The sequence below is a fragment of the Camelus dromedarius genome, chromosome 12 (genome assembly GCF_036321535.1).
Source record: "Camelus dromedarius isolate mCamDro1 chromosome 12, mCamDro1.pat, whole genome shotgun sequence".
NCBI classification, from domain to species: domain Eukaryota; kingdom Metazoa; phylum Chordata; class Mammalia; order Artiodactyla; family Camelidae; genus Camelus; species Camelus dromedarius.
The window spans coordinates 5,552,486-5,573,027 of NC_087447.1; the positions used below are offsets into that span (position 1 = coordinate 5,552,486).

At 61.0% G+C, this 20,542-nt stretch overlaps 2 protein-coding genes across 9 annotated transcripts in view; one reads left to right on the forward strand and one right to left on the reverse strand.

The window, feature by feature from the left end:
• Positions 1–20,542, forward strand: part of PC (pyruvate carboxylase) — a 103,991-nt gene that overhangs the window by 82,351 nt on the left and 1,098 nt on the right. For all 8 annotated transcript variants that reach the window (XM_064492085.1, XM_031448258.2, XM_064492087.1 and 5 more), the window contains 15 exons: positions 115–260; positions 391–508; positions 774–925; positions 2,479–2,597; positions 5,074–5,236; positions 7,420–7,602; positions 16,755–16,899; positions 17,276–17,365; positions 17,456–17,677; positions 18,146–18,302; positions 18,820–19,060; positions 19,206–19,455; positions 19,672–19,916; positions 20,002–20,181; positions 20,259–20,507. In XM_064492085.1, coding sequence (XP_064348155.1) covers positions 115–260; positions 391–508; positions 774–925; positions 2,479–2,597; positions 5,074–5,236; positions 7,420–7,602; positions 16,755–16,899; positions 17,276–17,365; positions 17,456–17,677; positions 18,146–18,302; positions 18,820–19,060; positions 19,206–19,455; positions 19,672–19,916; positions 20,002–20,181; positions 20,259–20,507 — 2,660 coding nt within the window. The remainder of the gene's footprint in view (positions 1–114; positions 261–390; positions 509–773; positions 926–2,478; positions 2,598–5,073; positions 5,237–7,419; positions 7,603–16,754; positions 16,900–17,275; positions 17,366–17,455; positions 17,678–18,145; positions 18,303–18,819; positions 19,061–19,205; positions 19,456–19,671; positions 19,917–20,001; positions 20,182–20,258; positions 20,508–20,542) is intronic.
• LRFN4 (leucine rich repeat and fibronectin type III domain containing 4) lies at positions 10,008–13,464 on the reverse strand. Its single transcript, XM_031448259.2, has 3 exons — positions 13,087–13,464; positions 11,292–12,650; positions 10,008–10,634 (listed from the first exon to the last, which is right to left on the reverse strand). The coding sequence occupies exons 2-3, from the start codon at positions 12,638–12,640 to the stop codon at positions 10,073–10,075; spliced, it is 1,911 nt and encodes a 636-aa protein (XP_031304119.2). The 5' UTR covers positions 12,641–12,650; positions 13,087–13,464; the 3' UTR covers positions 10,008–10,072.

Consider the following 20,542-nt stretch of genomic DNA (forward strand, 5'->3'; position numbering starts at 1 on the left):
GACAAGCTGTGAGGGTCCACGCAGCTCCTGAGAGGGGCCGTCTGGGCAGGGGCTGGAGGGTTTTGGCAAGATTTCCACCTGTTGCAGAGGCCTGACGTGTCAGTCTCCCTACAGGGGTCCCTGTGGTCCCCGGCACTGATGCCCCCATCACTTCCCTGCACGAGGCCCACGAGTTCTCCAACACCTACGGCTTCCCCATTATCTTCAAGGCCGCCTATGGGGGCGGGGGGCGTGGCATGCGGGTCGTGCACAGCTACGAGGTGAGCAGGAGCCAGAGCCGGGCTGGGAGGCCACCTGCTGAGGGGCCATGGGTGCCGAGCGCGGGCGGGGGCCATGCCGAGGGTGCGACAGAGCTGTGGAGCCCACTGTCTCCTTGGCCTGCCCTCCCAGGAGCTGGAGGAGAACTACACCCGGGCCTACTCAGAGGCCCTGGCCGCCTTCGGGAACGGGGCACTGTTCGTGGAGAAGTTCATTGAGAAGCCGCGCCACATCGAGGTGCAGATCCTGGGTGAGTGGGGTCCTTCCCGAGCGGCCCCGAGCTTTCTGGGCTTTGGGACAGCTCCAGGAGCCCTCCCCAGGAAGGCCCGCCCCAGGAAGGTGGGCTGCAGGGACCCAGCTCGGGGGCTGGAGGCCTCAACTGGATGGGTTTCTGTCCTGGCTGACCCCCGCTGGGAGGGTGCCAATGGCCACACAGGTTGTGCTGGGGGTTGTCGGGCATCTGGGAGGTGATTAGAGCCCAGGAGAAGCTGAGCCCAGTTCACCTCGCACCCCAGGGGACCAGTACGGGAATGTTCTGCACCTGTACGAGCGAGACTGCTCCATCCAGCGGCGGCACCAAAAAGTAGTGGAGATCGCCCCCGCTGCGCACCTGGACCCCCAGCTTCGGACCCGCCTCACCAGTGACTCTGTCAAACTTGCAAAGCAGGTGAAGGGCAGGGGCTCTCGGGGACAGAGTTTGAAAGCCAAGGGCCTGGGCTTCTCTCCACATGGAGACAAGGAGCCTGTTCCCACAGGCATAAGTCTCACAGTCAGTGGTCACTGGGGTCCAGGTGTGGCCAGCCTGCTGTGGAGCAGGGAGGCCCAGGGTGGCCGGCTCCCAAGGGGAGGAAGAAGGATGCTCCTGGAGGACTGAGGGCTGACACGGGGCCCTCAGGATCCCTGCTGTGCAGGCGCAGAGGTGCTGGGCCAAGGCCAAGCCTGGAGACCAGGAAAGGGTGTGGGGAGAGGCCGCTGGCCCCTCCTTAGCACCCTCTGCACAACTTGAACCTCTGGAACAAAGGGAATGAGATTCAGTCAGTTCTGTCAAGATTAAGGGACAATATTAAGGCTTTCTTCCTCACTTGTTCTTGACTGTCCCCTACATCATATTCATTGCAGCCCACGTGCCCCTAAGGTCCTCTTTCTGCCTGTCTCTGCTCTGCTGGGGCGTGGAGTGACCTACCCCCCCAGGCCTGGCCCGGGACAGTGCCTGCCGTAACCAGGCTGTAGCAGGGGTCCTGCTCTCTGTTCTTCTGGGGTCCTCCTGGCCCCACCCCAACTCAGAGGCCAGGCATCCTGACCCCCTACCCCTCTGCCTCTGCCTCCCCATCCCAGGGCCCTGAGTGAGGATCTTTTCAGATCTGCTCTCCCCAGCAGCCAGGCAGGCCCCTGGGCCCGCTCTCCTTCCAAGCTGAGCTCCCTCAGGCTCTCAGACCACCAGGGCACACTGAGCACAGATGATCTGTAACCTCCCCCAAACTGAAAGCCAGGGCTTTCAGTTGGCGCTTGGCCGTGAGGCCACGTGAGGCGATGCTACAGCTGACGTGAGGCGATGCTACAGCTGACGTGAGGCATTGACTGGGGTCTGATTATGGTTGAGATTTTGGTTACTTCATGTGAGGCATAGTCTTACCTTGAGTTTGGTCTTATTCATTGGCTTACACTGTGTCTCATTCCAGAACAGATGTGAGGGAGCCTGGAGTAGTCTAGTTTGTGGTTTTGGTACAACCAGAATGAAGTTAGAATTAGTGTTGGATCTTGAGTTAGAGTCATCACCTGTGGGCTCCTCTCAATGGCATCTCTTTGGGTAGTGCCCAGAGGCGATGACAGAGTAAAGTAGGGGCAACTTACTGAGACTCTCTAAGAGTAAGATAAGAAGGGTCCAGGAGAGGGTGTGTGTGGGTGGGGCCTGAGCCTGAAAGCCGAGGAGTGGCTGGGGAGAGGGTGCCGAGTCTGAGTCTGGGGCAGACGGGAGCTCTGCTGGTGTCTCACGCCAGACACAAGCTGGGTGCGGCCCCCCTGAGGCCCCCAGTGGAGGCCTGGGGGAGACGCCCAGGTAGGGGCCCAGCCTCCCTGGGGGGCAGGGCTGGTAGGCTGACTGCCATCCACTGGGGCAGGGTTTGCCTCAGCCAGTTCTTTGATGGAATCAACCTGGTGGGTGAGACTGAATCCCTGTGGGGTCCCCATCACTGCGCCCATGCTTACGCAGCCGCCCTGCAGGTGGGCTACGAGAACGCAGGCACGGTGGAGTTCCTGGTGGACAAGAATGGCAAGCACTACTTCATCGAGGTCAACTCGCGCCTGCAGGTGGAGCACACCGTCACCGAGGAGATCACTGAGTGAGCACGGGGCTCGGCCGGGGTCGGTCCAGTGATGCAGAGGGCGGCCTCTGGGACCAGCAGCTGCAGACAGAGGGGAGCAGTGCCAGGAAGGGGCATCTCCCACATTCTGTGTAAAATCCAAATCATGGCTTTTAGGAAGCAGGTGGCCAGGAGCTTGGCTCACTGTCCAGTGGTAGAGAGCAGTTAGGGACCCGTGGACTTACTTTTTACAAAAGTTATTATAAAAGCATTAGATGGCTATTGTAAGAACTAGTACAAAGGAACAAATAAAAATGATTCAGAGCCCCTTCCCTCAGAACCAGGATGCCAAGGAGGTTCCCGGCGTGCTGTGCTGTGTGCTGCGTATCACGAGCTCACTGGAGGAGGGGACCAATCATCTCTATTTTTCAGATGAGGAAACTGAGGCCCAGAGAGGTTAAGGGAGCTGCCCAAGGTCACACAGCTGGTCATCTCCAACCCCGTGCTATATCGCCTTTGCCCATGCTAAAGCTTTTGGTTTCTTTCCATCTCTATTTACTTTACTATGTAAACAGTTTGACGCAATTGAGATGTTTGGTACAGAAATTTTATTCTACTTTTTAAATTTAAAATTTGTCAAAGGCACTCCCAGAGGCCATTATTATTTCTAAATACTTGTGGCTGCACGCTAGTCCATCATCTGTATATTTTCTTTTTTTTTTTAAAGAATGTTATGTTACTGTCCATCATTTCTTGTTGCTCACAGTAGAACATTTTTCTTTTCTTTCTTTCTTTATCTATTAATTTATTTTAATGAAGGGACTGGGGATTGTACCCAGGACCTCGTGCATGCTAAGCATGCTCTCTACCACTGAGCTATTCCACCGCCCCCCCTTATCTGTATATTTTATAACTTATCTACATAGTCCTCTATTATTAGACATTTAGGTTGTTTTTACTTCTGTGATTATTAAAGGAGTGTTGGTTAACATCTTTGGGCCTAAATCTTTGCCCACCTCTCTGAAGAGCTCTGAGGACAGACACCTTTTAGTAGGGATTACCTGAGCAATGGATAAGTAACATCTCACTTAAATGGCTTTTTAGATTCCTTGTACCAGTTTGTTCTCCCACAAACATCGTGTATAGACATTAAAAAAAAATGCCCATTTTATTAACAGTTAAAATGGCCTTTTATTGTTTCAAGATACATACTTTGAGCCATTTAAGCATTATGCCCCAGCTTTGGGCTAGTCCATCTCACCACGGAACTTTCTTGACAGTTCTGTCCCCGACCCTCGACCCCACCTGAGACTGAGGATGCTGCTGGCGCTCCTGCCTTTGCTGGCAGGTGCACGGAAGCCCCCAGAGTCCTTGCTGTCTCTTAAAGACTGAGCCGAGGCACATGCTCTAGCCTCATACTCTGGCCCCGTGAGACCTTCCCCATCGTGCTGCTGTAAAATTGCCATCAGTCTTGAGCCTACCCTGAGCCTGTTCTACTAGGGATAGAAATCTTTGCTTGCTTAAGAGCGGAGGTTTTGTGTCAGGCGGACACAGAATGGGGGCAGATTCCTCCCAGGTCACTAGCTGCGTGGAGCTTGGGGGTGCTGCAGCATCTCTGACCCCCGGGCTCCTCCTCTGATGGGAACGACAGTGTCTCTCAGAGCATCGTTGTGGAGATAAAGCTTGGGAAGAGCACAGCCATGGTCCATGGCGAGTAGACGTAGTGATACATGGTAATCATCATCACTACTATGAACTGGTTTAGCAGGAAATACAAAACACTGAGGAAAATCTGCTAGTTTCCAGGCTGTCCTTACCACAAGCCTCAGTGACCATAAATTTAAAACCTTAAGTTTCTTTTAACAGCTGTTCCACTTGGATTTGTTGCTGTCCATAGGAGCATGGCAGTCAGCGAGGCTGAGCTTAGAAAACCAGGCACATTTGGAAAGCTTTGTACTCTTAAGAGTTTCTCCCGGGCGGGGGAGTGGGGGTGTCTTGGGCACAAGCCCAGCTGCAACACAGGCCCTGGGAAGGCGGCATCCTGACCACAGTGGCGCCCACCTGTTTGGACCCTCCAACAGCTGCAGCCCCATTTCAATGAGCCCAGCTTTCACCACAACCCTGTTCTTTTGCAAATTGACCCCCCTACTCCACCAGCACCACACAGGGGAGCAAATACTGCTCTAAGAATGAGGGTCTGAGGCTTTAAACCCAGGCTTGATGGTTTGGGTGAGGCAGGCGGACAGAGAGACCCCAGGGAAGAAGTGGGGCAAAGGTGGGGAGGAAGAGTTGGTGGTTGGTGCAAGACAGCTGCAGCCATCTCAGCCACCCTCCTCCAGCCGCCGCGTTCTCCTCATTCCGGCCGGAGGAGCAGGGTTCTCGGCCCCAGTGGGTGCAGAGCAGGGGCCACCAGTCTGGTTGGGAGGAGGCTGGTGAGGGTCAGCTGGGGTGGTGGGGTCAGGGCTCTCCCCGCCCATCCCCTGCCTCACGCTCTCCCCGCTCCCCACACCTGCAGTGTGGACCTGGTCCACGCCCAGATCCACGTGGCTGAGGGCCGGAGCCTCCCTGACCTGGGCCTGCGGCAGGAGAACATCCGCATCAACGGCTGTGCTATCCAGTGCCGGGTCACCACTGAGGACCCCGCGCGCAGCTTCCAGCCAGACACCGGCCGCATCGAGGTAGGCTGCCACCAGCCTCAGTCTGTGTGAAGACACTCCTGGGCCAGACTGCTGCTCCAGGGAGCACAGGGGGGCCTAGGGGCCCGGCATTGAAGCAGACCTCCCACCTGAGCTGATCAGAAGCTGCCTCAGAGTACATAGGAGCCAGGCACTGTCCTGGAGTGAGGGGAGAGCATTCCAGCACAGGCTGGAAAGCCAGCTAGTGAATCACATGGACAGGGAGCAGACCAGCTGGGTGGGGCCGAGTGCAGGGTCCTCAGAAATGAAGCCCAGGCCCTTGGCTCTGTCTTCTCACAAGAACCCAAAGCTCTGCTGCCCACTGAGCAATGCTGCTGACCTCTATCCTGCCTTCAGTCTAAGGAGGGGAGGGTGGCTGTCCAGGCAGAACCCGGGTGCAGCAAAGGACACCAGATGTCCCAGTGGAGAGGGCAGGCTGGGCCAACGGACCCATTGGGGATGAATGAGAGAGTTAGGGAGATGGTGGGGGGGCAGGGAGGAGGCCGAGAGACAGGCTCAGGCTGTGGGGCTGAGAGAGGGCCAGGGCGGCTCCCCTGCACACCAGGACCTGCACCTCCTCCAGGGCACGTCTTTCCCCCTCTGTCCCTGTGGCCTCCCCTCCGCACCCCAGCCTCTGGGCCCGTCTGGGCTGCTGGCGTGCCTGCTCCCTGGCCCTCTGTCTCACACCCCTGATAATACCTGCCGGTCCCACGACAGCAGTGCTGCCACCGGCTCTGCTGGTTTACGGCCTCCCCATCTGGTCTGAGCCTCCGTGGAAGCAGGACGAGGCGGAGCTCAGGTCCTGCTTGGGCGTCCAGGGAGATTCTGAGACAGAGACTGAGCTTCTGAGACCAGTGCCGTGGGGAGGGCTGGGAGCGAAGGGGAGCTCTCTGGAGTCTGAAGGTCGCATAGAGCTGGTTGGCTTGAAACAGAGCTGCCTCCGTTTCTGGAAGGATCCAAGTCCACAGGTGGGGGCCAGCCCAAGGCCAGAGTGCTGTCCAGTGGGTGGCCCCCCACTTCTCTGCCCTCGGCCAGGAAAGGGCGGCCCCGCCACTCAGCGCTGCCCACCACCTCCACTTCCAGGGCCTGGCTCCTCCAAGCCTGGTTTACCACAGAGTATTTTTAGCTGACAGTTCCTGCTCACAGCTGAGTGTTCGCCCTTAAATATTTTATTAAGTTCCTTTTTATCGAACACAGGCCCGTGTCCCTTAGACACGGAAACATGGTGCAGTGGGTATCCCAAGTCCCCCGGCCTGCCCCTCCCACTCCCCGGCCCCCTGACCTGTGCCTTCCCCAGGTGCAGGCTCTCCCTGCGGGGCTCACCCCTGCTCCCATCACGGTCTGAACATCTGCCCCCACCTGGGGCCCCTCCCTGTCTCCATGAGTCGCCTCTCTGACCTGTCACTCTCTGCTTCCTTCCCCATGTGGGCTCCCCGCCTCTCCCTGCGTCTGGCCCTCCTCTCCCTCTTCCTACTGTTTCTCACCTGCTTGCCTGCCTGCTCCTTCCTCTTTGCCTGTCTCCCTCTTCTTCCCCTTTGGAAGGAGGGGAAGGTGGGGGGTGACCGAGGCCTTCCCCGTCACTGCATATGTTCAACAAAGACCCCTTGGCCTGCCTCTCCCTGCCTTGCTCCTGTCCTGCAGTGTCCTTGTCGCCAGCCTGTGTGTTTCCTTGTTTGTTTGTCTGCCCCATCGCTTAGCAGGCTGGGAGTCCCTGTGAGCAGGGACTCAGTTTTAGCTGCTCTGTCCCCAGGGCCTGGCATGAGGTGGGCACACGTGCTGTGGAATGAAGGAGTGAACAAATGAATGAATCTGAAAGGCAAGACGGTTAGTCAGGCAGGAAAGCAGCGGGTAGGTGGGCTCCGGCCCACCTGTCCAGGCCCCTCTGTGCCCTGTGGGCCCTGCGTCAGCCTGAGTGCTGGGCACAGAGCCCTGGTGCTGGCAGGGCATGCTCTCCCCATCTCCTCCTCTCAGGGTGGGGGAGTGGCACATAGAGAAGGTGGCACACCCCTGGGTTTGCTGCAGAAATTAAGCAGAACTTCACAGGCCAGAGTTGGGGTCCCCTGTGGACACCTGTGCATGGCCCTCAGCAGCCTGCCGGCGGCCTGCACTCATCCAGCCTGGGCTGGGGCAATGGCTCAGCTCCGGCTTCCACCCCAGGTCCTGATTCTGCTCACCTTCCCCCGCAGGTGTTCCGGAGCGGAGAGGGCATGGGCATCCGCCTGGACAACGCTTCCGCCTTCCAAGGAGCCGTCATCTCCCCCCACTACGACTCCCTGCTGGTCAAAGTCATCGCCCACGGCAAAGACCACCCCACGGCCGCCACCAAGATGAGCAGAGCCCTTGCCGAGTTCCGAGTCCGAGGCGTGAAGGTGAGAGGCTGCAGGCCCCAGATGTCCATTGGCCTCTTGGTTGGTCCTGTCCTGTGTCTGTAACTGGAGATGAAATCACAGCCACACGCTGTCCTGTTGCTGTGCTGCCCGTGTATCCTGGGTGTTCCCTGGGCAGCCACTGCCGTCAGACACCCTGCAAGGCAGGAAGAGCAGGAGGACCAGGCTCTGCCTTCGGGGACCACCCTGCCCAGCCCACGGTGCCAGGTGGCCTCCTCCTCTTCTGAGAGTCCCAAAGGATGCTCTCCGCTCGAGGAGGACGCCGTCCCCTGCCCACCACATATGGAGGGAGCTGCATGGCTGGTAGCCCCCCACACCGCCTTCTCCTTCCCAGCTGCTTCTGGCCCAGCCTGTGTCTAGGGTCTGGCGTGTGGGCAGCGCTGTCCTCTCCCAGCCCCGCGCCATTCCTCTCACCTGTCCACATGCTCTGTGGGTGCAGAGCCTTTTGAAAAAGCACTTGGGAGGCAAGGGCCTGTGGGGCCAGTGCCAGGCCCCCTGCCCACCTCACGGGAACTGCCTGTCCCCGGTGCCACGTGGCAGAGACGTGTCATGACGTCCTGTGCTCGGCCCCTTCTCGCTGCGGGGGCTTGATTTTCCCAGCACAGCGTCCTGGGGCTGCTTCCAGGTGGGTGGCCGGTAGGCGGGGGCCCGGCTACCCCACCCCTCGCCTGCCCATGCCTGTTGCTCTGTGTTGTCCTTGTTGGTGACCCTGGCTGGACCCCTCTGGTGGTGCCCCTGGGCCCTCGGACCCTCTAGCTGACCTACAACTTGGAGGGCTCCCGAATACCCACTGCCTTAGAGCCAGAAGGTGGAGAAGGGAGACCAGGGCCCCGGGGCCATGACGGTGGGGTGAGGGGAGGAAGGTGGGAGGCCTGCAGACGGACAAGTGTTTCCAGTTCCTGGGGCACCACTGTCCTCCCCAGATGTGCACCCAGACCAGGCCACCGGCCCTGCCGAACCTGTGCCTGCCGCCCCTTTCCCGTCCTGCAGGCCACCTACCCTCCCCTCTGCCGTCCCACCCCTCTCTCAGCAGTGTGCCTCCTCTGCCCTCTCTCCGTGGCCCCTTGGAGGGCTCACGCTCTCCTGCTCCTCTCTGTTGAAGACTTTGTTTCATTTTATTTAAACCAGGATCCCTCTTGGGCCACATCCAGGTATGTGTTCCAGGGCTGGGAGGGCGGGCTTAGTGTGTGTGAGCTCGGCCTGCACACGTGTCCACACGCGCCTCACCACGCCAGCTCTCACCAGGCTGCCGTCAGAGCCAAGGCGGGCCCGACACAGGAAGCCCACGCCCCGCTCAGCACGGGTGCCCCGGTGCCGGCCAGGGTGCCGGCGCCTGCCCTCCGCAGTGGGGCCCGGGCACCTGCATGTTCTTGACGCACCTGGGCGCCCCCGGTGCTGGGAGAGAACCACACATGCCCGGGAGTGTTTGTGTTTGGAGCACTGACTCCTCAGCCACCGCCCGGGAGCAGCGGTGGTTCCGAAAGCTGGAGGGGGCTGTGCCTGGGCCCGGAGGAGGCAGGGCGGAGCATGCCGGCCCTCGGCTGTGACTCCTTGCGGTGGGAACGAGAGCAGCGCAGTGGCCAGGAGGGTGTGTTTGCCCCTGGATGTCCCACAAGAGCAAAGTCACAGGGGTGTCAGGGTGTCAGAGGAACAGTTGGGACCAAGATCCCACTCAGGGCTGCATCCCTGGAGGTCCCAGGCTGACAGCAGGGCAGTGGGGCTCCAAGCCCCTTACCGGTCCCTTCGGGATGACATGTTACAAATCCAAAAGATGCTCAGGCAGATGGTGAATAAGGCTGTCACCAATGGGAGTCATGGGGACCTTCTTACTGAGTTATGTTTCCAGCCCAAGTCCCTTGACTAGAAGGGCGGCACCATCTCCCCGCTGCTCCTGCTGCTTCTCTGTGCACTGTGACGCCCGTGCCAGGTGAGGACGGGACGTCCTGTCCACGCCCTGCCAGGAAGGGGCATTCTCTGCGCTTAAATTCGCAGGCACAGAGGCGCCTGGTCCCCACAGCACTCTAGGGCCTGAGGGCACCCCAGGCTGCTTGGCCACCTCCACAGGGCTGGTAGCCCCAGGCCTGACCCTGTCTTCTCAGGGCCTCCTGTGGCCCCTGTGCCCCCCTCCCCTCAGGGAACCTAGCAGGATGAGACCAGAGACTAGCACTGAGGTGTCCCCAACTATTTTATTATAAAGAAAAACAAGACTTCCACTTGGCTGCAGCCCCTGCCTCAGAGGCTGTGAGCACCTGTCACAGGGACCTGTCCCGTTTTGCCCATCTGAAGGCCAGAACCAGGGGAAGGGCCCCTTGTCCTGCCAAGCAAAAGGGGGCCTGAGGTACCCAGGGTAAGACTGGGAGGGACTCCCAGGCAGTGCTGACCCGCTAGGCCAGGAGGCTGCCCACCCCACCCCCTCTGCCCTCTGCCCCCGCCTGGGCTGGCTCCCTTCCGTTCACACCACACTCTCCTCCAGCCGCTCCGCACTGCCCCCCACCCCCCGGCACCCTGCAGTGAGCAGCCCCCCATGCACAGAGTGGCTCCGTCGGGCCCAGGCCCCCCCGAGGCGCCTGGCATAACCGTAGCACCCGCCAGTGTCTCCCAGGTCCAGGGAGCAGCTACGCTGGGGGCGAGGCGGGGGGCTCCGTGGCGGGTGCACCTTGGGTGTGGGGCTGGGGCCTCCGTTGGTCTGCGATTGGACGTGGCTGAGCTTGAGGGGGAGGCGGCCATTCCCGGCCCCCCGGCCCCGAACCAGCAAGGCCACAGTGAAGACCAGTAAGGCAGCCACCAACACACCCCCCACAGCCACGGTCAGGGTCCCGCCCAGCACGTGGGCCTGCAGGGCGTGGCACAGGGGTGTGGCTGGCAGCGTGGAAAAGTGGGCACAGCCCAGCAGCCTAGTGGCGGTGAGGTCGGAAGGCCCAGCGGCAGGTGACAGGGCCAGCAGGCAGAGGTCATAGTCAGCACCGGGGACCAGGTGCTTCAGAAGGAAGTGGTGGCTGGAGGCTGGGACGATCCTGCGGGCAAGAGCAAGTGGTCAGAGCCCAGGTTGGGGTCCAGGCCCTCATCCCCCCCTCCCCATGGCCACAAAACCTCAAAGCCCCCTTCACAGCCCGCCCACCCAGCTCTGAACACTCCACACCCCTTTCCCCAGGACCACATGGGCCTCTGTGTTCACTTTAAGGAGGCAGAGAAACCAAAACAGGCATGTGTGGCACTGGAGATGGTGTAAGGGGCCAGAGGTGTGCGAGTTGACACCCAGGCCCAGAGCCAGACGAGGCAGCCGTGGAGGAGCACATGCCAGAGGCAGAAACAATGCGCATGTGTGGGCCAAGCCCACGTGCTTAAACAGATACCAAGAGCCCAACATGGGAGGCCTCTGCACCTGCTTGGCCACATCTGAGAGACCTCGTGGGGCACAGCCCAGCCTCCCTCCTCCCATCACCCCCCACCTCCTCTCTCTGGTGCCTCGCCCTCCTCTCCCTCCTCCCCCTCCTCCCCCTGCAACACCAATAACCCCCAGGTAGCTCAGAAGCTGAGGAAGGGTGTGTGGAAACCCCAAGGGGAGAGAAGGAGCAGGAGAGGTGGCCAAGCCCGGGAGGGGTGGAGCAGGGCTCGGAGGGAAAGCGGCGGGGAGTGAAGCTGGGGTCACGGACCACAAAGTGCTTCCTCACCGGTAGATGAGGGTCTCGTCCTCACTGCTGTTGTACTGGATTTGGAACATCCACACAGGGTCCGCTGGCCGCCCTGGCCCCCAGCTCACAAGCCCCGAGGTGGCGGTCACCTCCGTCACCTGCACGGCTGGCTCAGACTCCAGTGTCCCTTCGCCCTCAGCAGCAGTGCGGGCTGAGGCAGCGATGTCCGAGGGCCCTGGGCGGCCCCCCTCGGTGCTGCTGTTCCCACCATGGGGCAAGGCCAGCACCCGGAGTTCTACGTGGGCTGTGGCCTCGCCAGCAGGGTTGGTGGCAATGCAGGTGTAGCCCCCTGCATCCCCCGAGCCTGTCACCCCAATCTCCAAGGTCCCATTGGGAAAAGCCCGGGCTCGGGAGGAGTTGCCAACCAGCCGATCATCAGGGCCGACCCAGTGCATGGTGGGTGCGGGGTCGCCAAGGGCCCGGCACCTCAGTGTGGCCCGCTGGCCCTCCAGCACCCAGAGGCGCTGCGTGTGGCGGGCAATGAGGGGTGGCTCACAGGAGAACTCGCCCTCTGGCACTGCCCAGAAGTAGCGGCCAGCCAGGCCTGGCGGAGAGGCGCACGTCTCCAGGTCATCGGGCCGGGCCAGCCGCCGCAGCCACAGCAGCTCACAGTTGCAGTGCAGGGGGTTCCCGCTGAAGCTCAGCACCAGGGGGGCGGGGGAGGCCTCGGCGTCACGGCCCCGGGAGAAGAGTGGGTCAGGTGCCAGCGTGGCCAGGCGGTTGGAGGTGAGGTCGAGACGGGAGAGCTGGCTGAGTTGGGCAAAGGCGCCCGGGGGCAGTGCATCGATGAGGTTGTGGTCCAGGTTGAGGGTGTGCAGGGCGGGCATGGCACCGATGCCGGCCCAGGGCACCTGCCGCAGGTTGTTGTAGGACAGGTCCAGGTCCTCCAAGCTGTCCAGGAAGTCGTCGAAGGCCCCTGACGCAATACGGCCCAGCTGGTTGCCGCTGAGGATGAGGTGCTGCAGGTTGATGGGGCCTCGCAGGCTACCAGTGCCCAACTCCACCAGCCTATTGCCATCCAGGTGCAGGGAGCGCAGGCTCTCTAGGTCCCCGAAGGCGCGGGCCCCAATGCGGGTGATGGCATTGCGGGACAGCGTCAGGTCTACCAGCCCTGTCATGTTGCGGAAGTCCGGTGGCCCCAAGGCCTGGATGAAGTTGTCAGCCAGACGCAGCTCCACTGTGCGCCGGTCCACGTTGGGAGGCACAAACAGCAGGCCTCGGTGGGCACAGAGTGTGCTGAGTGACTCGGACAGGTTTTGGCAGACACAGGGCAGTGGGCAGGCGGCAGCTCCACTGGCCAGCAGCAGCAGCAGGAGTGGTGGGGCCATGGTGAGCACCCTGTAGGGAAGGGTCACAGCCCAGGCACAAGTGGGGCTGGCACAGGTGCCCACTCGCCCCAGGGCCCGGTTCCAGGGGCCAGCTTTGAGAGGCCTGGCCTGGGGCTGGGGTCAGGGTCAAAGGCCCAAAGGGCTCCCCAAGGCTGAGAGAAGGCTAGGGCCTGTAGGGCCAAGCCCCCCAGAGTAAAGGTCACACTCCCCAAGCAGTTAGGGGGAGTCCAGGCTCCGGGGACAAGGTGAGACATGAGGCAGGAAGCGGAGGTGGCCGTGGAGCAGGGAGGGTCCGGGAACTTCCTTTCCCTGGCGTCCCCTGGAATCGCCAGCATCCCTTCCGCGCCATCCCCTCCCCCGCCTGGGAAGGTGCCCCCACAAACCCTTCCCGAGGCCCATTGCCCCTCCCTTGCCAACTCCCACACTGTCCCCCACGGCCCCCTCACCTGGTGTCCGTAGCTCAGGGGGCGCGGGCCGGCCTCCCCGTGGGCCCGGCCGGCCCCCGCCGACTCCAGGCGGCTCTCCCGCGAGGGTGAGGCCCGGGGCTGACCAGCCGCCCGCCGCGTGCCCTCTGGCCCATGTCGCTCGGGCCCGCGGCCCCGGCTCACTCGGTTCCCGGCACCTTTTCCCGGCGCGGCTCACGGCGGCGGCGGCGGCGGCGGCGGCGGCGGCAGGCAGGAGGGTGCGCACCAACGAGCACGCGCACCGCGGACAGGCACGTGGAGAGCTGACGGGGAGGGGCGCGCAGGGATCCACCCGGGCCCAGGCAGGCTCCCGAGGTCACGGGGACACGCGGCCACTGCAGCGCCCACGGGTGGCTCCTGGTCACGCCCGAGGCCCGGGCCGGCGCGGACCCGCCGCGTAGCCCCGGGGCGCTGCCGCAGCGCACTCACCCTGGTACTGGCGCGCGCGCCCCCGGCCACCCTGGCGCCCCGGCATCCTGCACCGCACGGGCGCCTGCTGCCGCTGCGCGAACCGTCACTCTGCAGAAAGCCAGACAAAGCGCCAGCTCGCGGGCCCCTTCACCATCTCCCAGAGAGAAGAGTCTTTGTCACATGTCGCTGGGCACCCTCCCCAACACACCCACACATGCCTACACACCCACACGTCCCCGAACCCACAGGCAGGGCCGGGCGCAAACCCGCACTGTTGCTGGGACCCTCGCATTCACAGCCTTACGCTGAAGGTCATAACCGTTCTGCATCACTGAGTCACGTGGAGGGTCCACAGCAGGCACGGGCCCTGTAGGGGGTTAGGGGGGCAGAGTTGGGGGCGATGCCCCCCGGCGGGGCTGCTGCGGGGTGGGGCCGAGAGGGCTCGGCCTCCTGGCTGGCTCTGTGCCCCGCCCCCGCCCCTCCCTCCTCCTTCTCCAGCTCCCCGCCCCGCCTGGCGCGCTCGGGAGCCAACCGGTCCCCGCCTCCGGCCCGATTGGTCTGCGCGCCGCGGTTTCCCAGCAGGCCGGCGGTGGCACGCTGTTTGAAGCTGTGCGTCAGTGATCGTGGCTGTACTGGCAGCCCCTCTCTCCCCCTGCTCCCCCTACTGGACCATTTCCCCGGAGAGCGGCCCGGGACGAGATCCGCTCCGCCGAGAAACGGCTCCCGGAGTGTGTTTGTGGGCGGGGGTGGGGGATGAATTTCTGGCTTTCTGCCTCCGAGATCCCGGGCTTTGGTGGGGGCGCTCAGGGCTCAGAACCAGGTCCGGCACCCCAGTCGGGAAACAAGGGAAGTCACCTCCCTCACCCCAGATATCTCCCGGTCTTCAGGCTACCCAGATCCCTCCCATGCCCTGTTCCTTTTCCTTCCCTCAGGGAAACAGACTGATGTCTAATACTGCCTGATACACCAAGTAACCTTGAGCAAGTTACTTAACCACTGAAAACAATTTCCTTATCTAGGCCAAGGGGTATTGATTATGTGTACTTCATAGGAGTGAGAGGAGAAGAAATAAGGCAGCCTGTGAGGGGCTCAGCCACCTGGCAGCTGGAAGCCATTCTTACTATTGCTACTCCCCGGGCCTCAGCTGTTGCATCTGTAAAACGGAAGCACCTCGGTTCTAGCCCAAGTCAACCGTGATGCTCAGTGGCTTCAGGTGTCTCCTTGTTCCTTTTCTCCCATCAATGGTGTTTTCATTCATTCTAAACATACATGTTTCCTAGCATCCATCATGTGCCACACTCTGCGGGGAGCTGGGGGACATCAGGAACCAGATGGGCCTGGTTTCTGCCCCCATGGAGCAAACTCCATGCAGTACAGATGGGATGACAGATCCTCCAAAAAGCAAAAGGGGGGAGGGGTCTACAAAAGGGAAATGCAGTGAGGTGGAGAGGCCTCTGAGGATCCTTCTCACTCCTGTGTGATTCTAGATTCTTTAGATGGTTTAACTGGTTTCCTCTTCCCAAATGCCATGCCTTGGCCCAGTTGAAATGTCCCCATCTCTTTAAGAGGAGCATGGACTAGTCTCAGGGACAGACAGGCAGACCTGTCACACCAGACAAGGCAATGTTGGCTGAGCCCCATGCTGCAGTGGCCACCAGGGGGATAATGGTTGGGGAGGCACCCTTCCCATTTCAGGTCTCCAGGTGATAGGAGTTCTGGGGGAACAGGCAGACTCTCTCAGAGTAGCAACAGGGCCCAGCGGCCCATCCTGGGCCTGGAGTCCCTACTGAAGGTGCCAGCAGAAATCATGAGTGGGTGACACCCTGAGATGCCTTCTCTGAAGTGACAGCCAGACTGTAGCCTGTGGTCAAAGACATGCACGCTGGAATCCCATCCACCTGAACTTGCAGTCATGGGGTATCTCTCAGCGCTGCCTCCCAGGCCCTACATGGCCTCTAAGTTGGACTTAACCGCCCCAGCTTCCTGCTGTCACCCAGCTGTTTAATGAGCAGAACTGAGGATGCTTGTGTACAAAGCATGTGGACACCAGCCCCTCAGACAGCGCCCCTGCCCCTAAAGCCTCCCAGGCAGGTGAGGAATGCAGAGAAGCAAAAGATGATGAGGCCGAGGGAGGGGCCTTCCAGCAGCTGTCGCACAAAGTCCTAGAAAGTGGAGCATACAGCTCCTCTGTGAGGGCAGGAGGTGAGGACAAAGAAGGCCTTCCAGGTTCAGATTTCCAGGAAAAGCTTACCAGGCAGGTGCAGAGGTGTGGAGGTGTGAGAGCACAAGGCAAGTTTGGTGTGACTAGAGGTGACCATGACAGGGAAACCTGGTAAAGACATGGCCTGAAGGCACAGGGTCACAGAGTCTAGAGATGGCTGTGGTAGAGTTGTCTGGCTTGACCAGTGACACAGGAGTGGGTGGTGAGGTGGATGGAACATAGGTTTTGGCAACTGGGTAGATGGTGACACCCACCAGGAGGCAGAGGAGGACTGGGTGAGGGAGGCTGATTTTGGTCCTGATGAGCTTGTGTGAAGGACACACAAGGTAGAGGTCTCCAGGAGGGGTTTCCACTTTGGGTCTGGAGCTGGAGGCCCAGGACAAGGCCACCCAAGAGGACTGTGCTGTGTGAGGAGAGGAGGCCCAGGGACAGCCCTGAGAATTCCTACCTGCAGGGGTGGAGGAGCCACCAGTGGGGACTAGCGAGGGAGGAGGAGGGGAGCAAGATGTCGTGGAAGCCCAGAGAATGTCCAGGTGGGAGCTGTTAGCAGGAGACGGTGGGAAAGTGTCTGCTGGGCTTCAGTGGAAGTGGGGACCTCAGTGAGAATATCATTGTGGCCGTGTGCTGTGTGGGCGGTGGGTTTGTTAGAGGTAGGGGCTGCTCTGAAGAAGCGTGGCTGGGAGGGCAGAGGGTGGTTGCTTTATGCCACAGTGCTGTGGGAAAGGCCGAATCGGTTTTCCAGGGAAGGGATCCCTGAGGAGGGATGAGGTGGGATTCAGCACAGGCTCCAGGATGAGCAAGGAGAGAGGAATGGGCTCAGGCCCCTGACAGCTTAAGGGACTCTGCCAGAATGGGGGTGGGGAGAGATGGGGAAACACCACTCCACAGGGAAGCTTGAACCTCAGCCTGGTATCCTGGGGAACTTGGGAAGCTGTGCTAGCCTAGGTGGCACCTTCAGCCTCTCCTTTCCCTGTCCATGCTGCCCGGTGACACCCTCCCACCTGCCTCTGTCCTGCAGACCAACATCCCCTTCCTGCAGAATGTGCTCAACAACCAGCAGTTCCTGGCAGGCACCGTGGACACCCAGTTCATCGACGAGAACCCGGAGCTATTCCAGCTGCGGCCTGCACAGAACCGGGCCCAGAAGCTGCTGCACTACCTCGGTCCGGCCCCGAGACTGCCCTCCCCTCCCCTCCCAGATGCCTTGCTTCTGGCGCCCTGCCTCCCCAACCCAGAGAGCTTCTAAGCACCCCTGCCCGTCCCCAATCTGGTCCTGTGCCTTCCTCCTTTGCTTCACCTCCCACCCCACCCGCCCTCCTTGCTCTGATCTTAGAGGCCCCCCTTTTCTATCCATGTGGCCCTCAATAGGTCCCCACTGCCTGGACCCAGGAGGCCCTGGCTTTGGAGAGGACAGGGGCCAGCTGGAAGACCAGGGATCCTGGAGGAATCCCCTGATCCCTGGGCCCAACTACTCTCACTTCTGCCCTCAACTCAGACTTTGCCCAGCCTGCCCTGACCTGCTGCCCACTCTCTCCCCAGGACACGTCATGGTGAATGGCCCAACCACCCCAATCCCTGTCAAGGCCAGCCCCAGCCCCACGGACCCTATTGTCCCTACAGTGCCCATAGGTAGGTGAGATTAATTTTGCCAACTTGTAGGGGAGACAGCGAGGAGGCTGCCCCCTGAAGGATGGGTGCTAATGCCCTGGTCTGCCCTAGGCCCACCCCCAGCTGGTTTCAGAGACATCCTGCTGCGGGAGGGTCCTGAGGGCTTTGCTCGAGCAGTGCGGAACCACCACGGGCTGCTGCTGATGGACACGACCTTCAGGGACGCTCACCAGTCACTGCTGGCCACTCGTGTGCGAACCCACGATCTCAAAAAGATCTCTCCCTATGTTGCCCACAACTTCAGCAAGCTCTTCAGCATGGAGAACTGGGGAGGTAGGCTGGAGGAGGGACGGAATGTGGTACCCACAGTACAGGCAAGCCACTGGGGCTTTCCAGAAGAGATGTTAACACCTAGGGAACCAGTGAGAACTGAACAAGGCACAGCATTCATTTGTTTAGCAAACGGTGACTGGTGCCCACTCTGGCCAGGCCTGGTGCCGGCATGAGATCTTAGCGCTGAGGCCCAGGCAGCTCAGAGTCAGAGAGGAGATTCCAGCCTCTTAGTTAATTACAGCACAGAGAATTGGGTGTGGGGGCTCTGAAAGGGAGCACAGTGAGGCTGAGCTGTCCCGAGAGATCAGCAAAGGGCAAAGTCTGCAGGGGTTGGGGCTGGGATGTGCAGAACCCTGAGGATGAGTAGGGTTTGGTGTTAGGGCCAGAGGCTCAGGCTGCAGAGCTGCGGGGCATGGTGGGGTCCCCAGGACCTGCGTGGCTGACCTGGGCTTCTTGGTTCCTGTGCAGGAGCTACATTTGATGTTGCAATGCGCTTCCTGTACGAGTGCCCTTGGCGGCGGTTGCAGGAGCTCCGGGAACTCATCCCCAATATCCCGTTCCAGATGCTGCTGCGGGGTGCCAATGCCGTGGGCTACACCAACTACCCTGACAATGTGGTCTTCAAGTGAGCCTGGGGTGGGGTGGGCAGACACTGCACAGGACCCAGGCCACAATGCAATGGCCTGTGCTCCCCACAGTGGGCTTGAAACCAAGTTTCTCACCAGCTGTATCCAGCAGGGGCTGCTAAATTAGTCAGAGAATTGGAAGGGCTTCAGTGGAGGCGCCAGGAGGGCAGATAGTGTAGAGCTGGGGTTGGAACCCTCAGCCTGCCATTCCTTTGCAAAGCAAAGAATCCCCAGCTGATCCTTCTGACCTGGGCAGACTGAGCTGTGCTGCACATGACTGGCACAGACAGCTCTCCTCCTTGCCCAATGCCTCTGGGGCGACCCTGCCCAGCCCAAACTGCCCTGGAGAGGCCTTGTCCCCACTGCGGTGCCCCCCTAGCTCTGTGGGTGCCAGGCACCCTGCCAGGCCAGACTCTCAGATCTTATTCCCTGGGAGTTGCAGGTGGGCCAGGAGCCAGAAAAGGATGTGCCCGGAGGAGTGGGATAGAGCTAACCCGTGTTCTCCTACCAACTCAGGTTCTGTGAGGTGGCCAAGGAGAACGGCATGGATGTCTTCAGGGTCTTTGACTCCCTCAACTACTTGCCCAACCTGCTGCTGGGCATGGAGGCGGTGGGCAGTGCCGGTGGTGTGGTGGAGGCTGCCATCTCCTACACGGGCGATGTGGCTGACCCCAGCCGCACCAAATACTCTCTGCAGTACTACATGGGCTTGGCTGAAGAGCTGGTGCGGGCTGGCACCCACATCCTGTGCATCAAGGTGCCTGGGCCCGGCCCACCCCTGGGAGTCTCCCCCACTTGCTCATGTCTCCCTCTGCCTCCCCACCATCTCCCTCTTCTCCCCCACTGTGCACCCAGCATGCCCCCTCCTCACGGTCTTTCTTTCTCCTCTGCTCTTCCCTCAGGACATGGCGGGGCTGCTGAAGCCAGCGGCCTGCACCATGCTGGTCAGCTCCCTCCGGGACCGCTTCCCTGACCTCCCACTGCACATCCACACCCACGACACGTCAGGGGCGGGCGTGGCAGCCATGCTGGCCTGTGCCCAGGCTGGGGCCGATGTGGTAGATGTGGCAGCTGACTCTATGTCCGGAATGACTTCACAGCCCAGCATGGGGGCCCTGGTGGCCTGTACCCGAAGGACTCCCCTGGACACAGGTGGGCACAGCAGCAGCCCATGGCCATTCCCCTCTCCAAGCGGCAGCCCTCACCAGTCTCAGCAGAGTTGGGCGTATCCTAGAACCCAGATGTTCTTGCCAGGCCTTGCCTTCCATTACCCACATCTCAGATGGGGCCTGAGCTGGTCCTGGGGTCCTGGGAGGAGCACCTGGGAGCACATTTCTGAGCCCTCCCCTGCCTCTGGCCTCCCTGCAGGGGTGCCCCTGGAGCGTGTGTTTGACTACAGTGAGTACTGGGAGGGGGCCCGGGGGCTGTATGCAGCCTTTGACTGCACGGCCACTATGAAGTCTGGCAACTCGGATGTGTATGAGAACGAGATCCCAGGGGGCCAGTACACGAACCTGCACTTCCAGGCACACAGCATGGGGCTTGGCTCCAAGTTCAAGGAGGTCAAGAAGGCCTATGTGGAGGCCAATCAGATGCTGGGCGACCTCATCAAGGTGAGCCAGGCCCAGTGCTCTTACCCCTGCCTCTGGGCCTCTGTAAGATGGCTGGAACCCTCATCTAGGGGGCTCCTCTCCTCAGGTGACACCCTCCTCCAAGATCGTGGGGGACCTGGCCCAGTTTATGGTGCAGAATGGGTTGAGCCGGGCGGAGGCTGAAGCCCAGGCAGAAGAGCTGTCCTTTCCCCGCTCTGTGGTGGAGTTTCTGCAGGGCTACATCGGCATCCCTCACGGGGGGTTCCCTGAGCCCTTTCGCTCCAAGGTAAGGAAGGTCCAGCACAGTGTGAGGGTGGGAGTTGGGTCCAAGAATCAGGCTTGACCATCTGCTTTGCACCCCAGGTGCTAAAGGACCTGCCAAGGGTGGAGGGGCGGCCTGGAGCCTCCCTCCCTCCCCTGGATCTGCAGGCTCTGGAGAAGGAGCTGCTAGAGCGGCATGGGGAGGAGGTGACCCCGGAGGACGTGCTCTCAGCAGCCATGTACCCTGACGTCTTTGCCCACTTTAAGGACTTCACTGCTACCTTTGGCCCCCTGGACAGCCTCAATACCCGCCTCTTCCTGCAGGGACCCAAAATCGCAGAGGAGTTTGAGGTCAGTGGCTCTGGCCCCCATCTGCATGCCACCCC